A 7,451-nucleotide genomic window follows, 5' to 3' on the forward strand; every position below is an offset into this window, starting at 1 on the left:
AGATACTTGAAAAGCAGTACTTTGTAATGTTTGGGTCCAGATGGAATTAATGTGTTTGAAGTTAAGTTATTAGGCTGCTAGCTGCTGCTGGTTGTTGGAAACAAATTAGTTCTGAGAACTTGTATGTATGGGTAGGATTCCTTATCTCCATTGCGCCTTCCTTTTTCCGTTATGTCAACGTAAATCCAAAATTAAGAGTTTGTCTTAAATGGTAAACCAATCCATGGACTAGGTTTTAATTATATAAAATCTATTATTTTTATATATAATAGAACGGAACTATATAGAGACAAAAAAGAAAGAAGCGACGGAAGCACATTCCTGATGTTGTTTTATTCATCAGCTTTTAACATAAATATGGATTAAGCCTATCAATTAAAGGATTCGGTTGCTGGCTTGAGTTTCGATGCTGTACCCTACCATCGCCCAACTTATTTTTGGTGGAGGACAAAAGCCCTACTCCAAGTATTGGGATCCATTGCATTAATTATTAAAGCTTCCGTTGGCTTGTGGATGGTTTTTCTTATTGCCTACTTTCCTGCCACAGCCTCTAGAGCCATCATCAAGCTTGGCCGTCGTCGTCCTCGTCGCCGCTGCCACCGTCGTTGTTCTTCTTGTTCTTGTCATCCATGCACCTAATTGTCATCATCCGAATGTTGCATTTGAATATAGAATGTGAGTGGGTTCCTCGGTTAATTGATATGGAGGAAGATCGATCGACTTGGGGTAGTGCGTGCCTAGTTGATCCATGCATATATATCTGGTCCTGATGACGATGAGTGACTTCCGGCTTGTGATACCAACCAACTCTGTGACTGTGAGTGTATCCACATTTTCGAGGCTTGAAGAAAGCTATCAGGTTCGCGTCTGTCTGCGGAATGATGTCGAGCTTAGGTTGAAATATCCCCCGCACCCCTACTACTAAAGCAATGGTGGGGTGATTAGCGACGTACGATGCCTCAATGGTACGTAGGATATATGTAACGGACGAGTCCGGATTTGCTCCTCACAGAGCGCCTCACTCTGACCGCACAGCATACTTAAATTTATTATTCACGGAATTGGAAGATGTTTCCAAATTCCAAAAGGTGGGGTGTGACTGTGAGGCGCGGTAAATGACGAGCAGATCCCAATTCGTAACGGGGGAAGGAAAGGAAAGTAACAGCGAACAGGGGCGATGAGAACGGAAAGCAAGACAAGGGTATCAACCATACAAGGAATAAGGAGAAGCTGATGTAAGCACAAACTTTCCTAAATTTCGACGTTCAAAAAGAACAAGTCTTAAGAGGACCCCTAATGACTCCCTTGTCTCACATGTGCACCATATATATGTATAATCAGGTCCCTTAGCTTATTTTAAATTCTGAGAGCCAGAAGGTGGTGGGGTATAGTGGAATTTGTACAGTAGTGAGGACACGGCAGAGATGGACCACCACTCCCGACGAAACAAAGTGGTTCATATCACGAGTGAGAGTGAGGGTGGGGAAAGATAGAGAAGATGGAGTTACAGAACGAAGCCACCGAGGCAGACCTCATTAAGAAAATCCCTGGAGATTGTGTTCCGTGTAATTGGAAGGAAACAAGAGGAAACTATCGCACGAGGAGGGTTTGGTTTATGTCTTTGGGATGGAGATGGGCTGGCAAACAGAGAAATGTAACGTATTGAGTTGGGTTGGGTACTGGGTAGTACTAGTAGGACCCCTTAGGCCTTTGGGGACTCGATAATTTGTCCGTTGAACACCATGAATGATCAAACCTCTCTAGGGTCGACGAAAAGGCCTTTTGTTGGTATTTTTGTCAATCCCAAGAGTGTATTTTCATCTTCCTTCCTCAACGCTTTTATGCACCACAAGTCTTCGGGACAGGATAATAATTTCCAGTGTGGGATTTCAGGTCTCAATCCGTCGCAACCCCCTACCTCCGTGACAATAACCTTGCAATCCTTGCACTCGGTAGCCATGTTGTGCACAAACCGGCACAGAGAGCGCACCAGTGCGCCAGACCTCGGTCCCTCTCCATGCAAGCCGTACATGAAGTAGAACCCAAATGGGTGGAAGACGTCCGGTAGTGCCGGTATGCTCAAGCAAGGGAAGATCCGATCAATCAATCTCGAGCTCTTTGAATAGATGTGGCAAGAGAGAGGAGCTTTCGCTACCCTTAGCTTGAACAGGTCCCCACTATTCCACACGCTCATTATGGCCCAACTAGTGGGCAGACGTCCATCACACCTCAACTCAATCCAGGACTCGCCTCGTGGGTATGCCACCCACGTACCCAAGCTGAGTTTGTTCTTCAGGATTCGGTCAATGTCATGGGGAAAGAAGTCGGTTGAGCCCATGAACCTTCTGTAGAGATACTCAGCTTCTTCCATCTTGAGCTTCGCAATCTCGACGCCCCGCGAGATACGCAGGCTGTGATAGTGCACTGGGTTCACAAGTATCGAAGGGGTCCTGAACTTGACAAAACCAAGCTTCTCCGTGAAGAGTTTCACCGAGGCTTCGTTATCCTTCTCAGTGGCCATGTAGGCGAAGTGGACATGATTAGAGAGGAACCATTCCTCCAGTCGTCGAACCAGGCTCGAACCGATGCCCTTTCGTCTATGGAAAGGTGAAACTCTGAGACCCAAGACATAACCTACCACGGCAGGATCCCGGGTGGGGGTAGCCAACGTAACCATCTTTATAGAGCCTTGAATGACGCCAACCAACTCGTTATTCAACTCGGCCACCTAATTATTAAGTAAAATTAGGATTAGAAAGTCGTAATTATAATTCATTGGATATGATCGGAGGAGGTGGACGGAGAGAAAAGAAAGAGAAGAATGGAATAAATGGTGGTGGTGGTACCAGCATTTTGAATAGAGGGCTGTTGCGAATCCTACAGATGGGGTCGCCCATCGTGTCCGTGAAGAGTAACACGCTCTGTGCCGGCCCTACCTCACATCTTCGCTCCAGGTCCTCCACCCGACCTCGATCAGTTCGACCGTCGTAGCTCCTTATCTTGACCTTCTCTTCAAAAGCCATAATCTAAAAATAAAAATAAAAAGCAAGTAACAAACACTACTAAACCCTTCTCTATTTTACTAGTAGCTAGCTATTTGAGACTTGAGACCGATGAGCAAACAAAGGCTACCATAACTAATGCTTGGACAACTGGTGCTACTACAGGAATAAATTGAATTTGAAGTAGTCTATTTTCTTTTTTGTTTCCTGTTTATCAGTAACAAAGTTAAGCTGCATTAAGTGACTAATGAAGAAGACAGATAGCTACGAGATCAGAAAGCATTCAAGCAAGCCCAGCTATTTATATGTCAAAGGATGGGCTATATATTTATATAATATATATACACCATACACGCGCGCATATGCATGTTTATGGGAATGTTTCTTCTCTCTCTGTATCACCATTAATTAACCTGGGTCTATATTTGGACAACAATAATAATAAGTGATATTATTAAAAGGGGAAGACAAAGGGGATTAATAATAGAATATGTTTTTGTCTCTAGTCCTTGCAGCTGCTTAAGCTTCGGTATCCGGACAATCTCAGCCTTAAGCTTAACAACTACTTCGCTGGCTAAATCCCATTGGCTCAAGAGAGTTTATCAGGCAAATCTAAATGTGCTTAGGCTGCATTTGGCATTCCTTAACTTATTTTAAGGACTTATCTGAATTTTTAAAATGTCAAATGTAGTTTTAATGTAATTATTAATCAAAGCTTCTCTTGTATACCATGTACGTATACCAGTCTAACAACTATCGCGAGCCAATATATACGGAATTCTCGAGATTAACTAGTTCTAGGACAACTGGACAAGTTATTTAATCTTATCTAAATTCTACAAGTCAGACATCGAAGGTGTAACTCCGATGCAAATGGGAATTAATTAGACCAAATCGGCACGCAACGCAACTACGTATAGGATGACGAAACGATCGTGGGTATGGAACTATGGACTATGAATTTGTGGTGCCTGGGAATGGATTGATCATTGATAGTTAAATGTTAATTGAGATGATGGATTTTGGGTGACGGGGTTTTCAGTTTTGGTTTCTAAAAAGAAAAGAAAGAAAACAAAAAATAGAATTAAAAGTAAGGATAGGGAGACGTCGCTCTCTACACACATTGATCTTTTCGTTTGTAAGCTTTTTATGATTCTGAGAGTAGTAGGGCTGGGGCCTGGGGGTGGTCCGTCCCCGTCCTACACACACTTAGATTCGAAAGCGAAAGTGAAACCCCACTAAGACCTATGACTCGCTTTCAAACAATTTAATGGATAGAAAACACAAACGCATATTATAAGGGGGAAACAACAAATATATAAAGAAAATTAGCACCCTAATTGCCCACTATAATTCAATCACTACACACAGAAACCTATTCGAATCTGCACCTCCACACACAGACACCTATTCGTAGGAAATGGCTCTGAAAGGCCCAACCGTCGCTATCCACCCAAATCTATCTTTTCTGACTGTCCACCTCCTTATACCATGTATAATTGAATTGAAATTCTTATGTATATATATATATAAATATATATAAAGAGAGAGAGAGAAAAAAAGAGTTTATTTAACGTTGAATTAATAACCTTACTTTTGGACTAATTGAAACAAAATAATAAGAGGAATAAAGTTTAACCCTCAATGGACCGTCCTGAGCTACCCTAATTACCGGGTTGCCTTATCTTTATATGAACAGTTGAACACCCACCCTCTTCTCCCCCACGCGTCTTGCTCTCCCATGATGGCCTAAAAGGTACCCCCGGAGGGGGCATCTGCAGTCACCAAACCACTACCAAAAATTAAACAGATATACATAGAGATATATCTTTTTTTAGATAATATGGAGGAGGGAAGGAGGGAAGAAGACATGTTCACAGGAATTGGGCCCCCACTAAGTTCATCATTCAACCTCTCCACAATTCACAAGTGCTCCGGCAAGTGTACCACTTGTTTTCCATGTGTTTTTGTTTTTGGCATGCATTATGATGTCTATATAAGCTTTTGATGATCCCCTTGGAGGAGAAAGCCAGAGAAGGTGTTTCCAATGTGTCCATTAGCATTGTGACCCACGAAGAGGACGACCGGGTCCCTTCCAGACTTGCTTCTTAATAATGTGATAACGAGATGTCTTGCTTATATGGAGCTTCTCCACTGGGTCACGGTGACGGTGCTTCCAAGTTTCAATTTCTCTCTTTAGCTACTACAACCGTCACCATACATAGGCCTCAAAAATCCGGTTCATGCTATGTCCCCAAAGCCAGCCATGCCTAGCCCTCACTCTCACTCATTTCTATCCACTCGTTTATCATTCTAACCAAGATGATCGGGGACCCACTAACACAACGAATGACTGTTAACGGTCCGATTTTCTTTTTGCCAAAAGCAGCCTATAGATATTTGGATAGGTCCCACCAAATAATGTATTTTCCAAACTGATGCATGTCCTTTCTGTTTTCTGTTCTAATATATGGAAAGATCCGGTCTCATCTGGATGAGTCTCCATTTCTCCACTACCATAACAGTAATCAGTAAATATATAAAAAAAAAAGAAACAAATAATAATTGAAAAGTGATGTCTACAAGAATACTGTGTAGAGTGGAGACTGTTTTGGGTGGGACGAAGGAGCGAGTAATCAACACTCAACAGAACACATGGCTTCTCACTTGTTAGGCAATCCAAATTAGCGTAACGGACTTCAAGACGAAAGGCAGAGGCAACAGGTTTGTATATGAGATCTAGCATTGAATTATTAGCTAATTAATTGTTGATGGACTCATGTCCTAGACAGATAGACTCATAGGCCTATCCTTCAATTAATGTTGCCTGCCCTCGTTTTACTATTTCAAGTTTAAACTTTAAACTGGTGGATGCCAAAATCAGTCCCTCAACAGTCCAAAGTCCAAACCAATACTCAAATTACCCTACCCGGAAAACTCGTGGACAGATGAATCAAAGTCTCCAAAACCAACTGAAGTCCGGTTTGGCTCGACCAATCATGGTTTGATGGATCAAGTGAAAGAGTATAAATGAAATATCTACCGTGTAAATGCATACAAAATATAAGGTTTTACACTCAATACTTTTGTACAAAATAATACAAAATGATACAGAAAATTAGAAAACAAAAAAATCAGGCGTTTACAATTATAAACAAAAATTGGAAAGAAGTCTCTGTACAACGCAACAATCAAACTAGATACATATATAACTAAAGTCAAAAGGCAAGTAACGTAAGTACTTAGAGTTACAGGAAAGGGGATAATTAACAAGATTACTTTGCTTGAACAAAAACGAGCCTCGCGTAGCCATCTTACGGCACAGCAACTGAAGCTTATAAAAAATAAAGGGATGAGCAGAGAAGTAAAGCACGACCACCGAAGGCCGGGTTATCTGTCACATATATAGTTCTTTCTTGGTAACTCTGGCTCTGCACTTAACCCCTTTTTCAAATCATGAACCAACATCCATCAACAACTCTACATTTATGTATATCTGTCCACTTTCAATGTAATCGCAGTACCACCCCACCCCACCTTCTCTGCCTTTGCTTTCTACCTTTCACATTATCTAGATTCTTTGAACCATTACTACGACATCAAACTGAAAAGGAGTTTGACAAATTTGAAGGTTCATTGACAACATACATCCCCAGTTTCAAATGAATAGGAGCATGAACTTGTTAACCTGAGTTAAGGATCAGTTGTTGCCCGGGTGGAACCCATACCCATTTGGGTCAGCTTTTATTACAAGCAAATCAACTTGGTTCGGATGATTCGGATTGATCGTATCCAATCAGTACTGCATCTTTTCTTGTTCTCTCCTACTATATTGTACGCTTGGCACTCCCAACTCCCAAAAAGAAGAGGAACTGGTCAGGGAGTAGTCTTCATTCCCAAGTTAATCCATATCTCCCCAACTTTTCTACTGGGACCTACAAGATGGATAGGTCGTACTACTGGCTTAAAAAGTTTGCATCCTCAGCAGCATTTGCAGAGTGCGGTATGGGCAGTGGCATTTGATTGAGGATTGGTCATTGGTGATTATTAGAGATCGACCACCTTCAAAACACTCAATCATTGATGGCATTTTGGTCACTTCAAATCTCCCTCTTTCTTTGCTGTGACATTTGGAGCCTGGAGGATGTTAGATTAGATAATATTGCAGTGGGATCGATGTCCTATATATAAGACTGCATATATATGACAAAATGTATGAGCCAGCTGAGGCTGCAAATGCAGACTGATCCTCTTATATTGGAATTCTCTAGGTGAGAAAGAGCAACTAAAGGTTCTGTTTGTTTTCAGTATAGAGCAACTAATGGACCTTTTCAAACGTACTATGTAATTTTTCTTCGAGCTAAACATTTCCCCGGGCTACAACAAAGTGTTTTTCATCGAACACTACTACTACTACTACTCATGAATAGAAACCCTCGTGCTAACAAA

General features: G+C 41.7%; 1 protein-coding gene across 1 annotated transcript; it reads right to left on the reverse strand.

The window, feature by feature from the left end:
* Positions 1-297: 297 nt before the first annotated feature.
* LOC148870416 (putative N-acetyltransferase HLS1-like) lies at positions 298-3,247 on the reverse strand. The gene is made up of 2 exons (XM_088973152.1): positions 2,847-3,247; positions 298-2,728 (listed from the first exon to the last, which is right to left on the reverse strand). The coding sequence occupies exons 1-2, from the start codon at positions 3,021-3,023 to the stop codon at positions 1,751-1,753; spliced, it is 1,155 nt and encodes a 384-aa protein (XP_088829278.1). The 5' UTR covers positions 3,024-3,247; the 3' UTR covers positions 298-1,750.
* Between the last annotated feature and the right edge of the window lie 4,204 nt (positions 3,248-7,451).

This window comes from Nelumbo lutea, chromosome 2, assembly GCF_056320005.1.
Source record: "Nelumbo lutea isolate HS-2025 chromosome 2, American lotus-T2T, whole genome shotgun sequence".
Lineage (NCBI taxonomy): Eukaryota > Viridiplantae > Streptophyta > Magnoliopsida > Proteales > Nelumbonaceae > Nelumbo > Nelumbo lutea.

Excerpts from the sequence above, each read along its gene's own strand:
- LOC148870416 (XM_088973152.1), bottom strand. The coding sequence starts at position 3,023 with ATGGCTTTTGAAGAGAAGGTCAAGATAAGGAGCTACGACGGTCGAACT. Across the intron at positions 2,729-2,846 it reads GCCCTCTATTCAAAATGCTG|GTGGCCGAGTTGAATAACGA; the intron begins GTACCACCACCA and ends CTTAATAATTAG.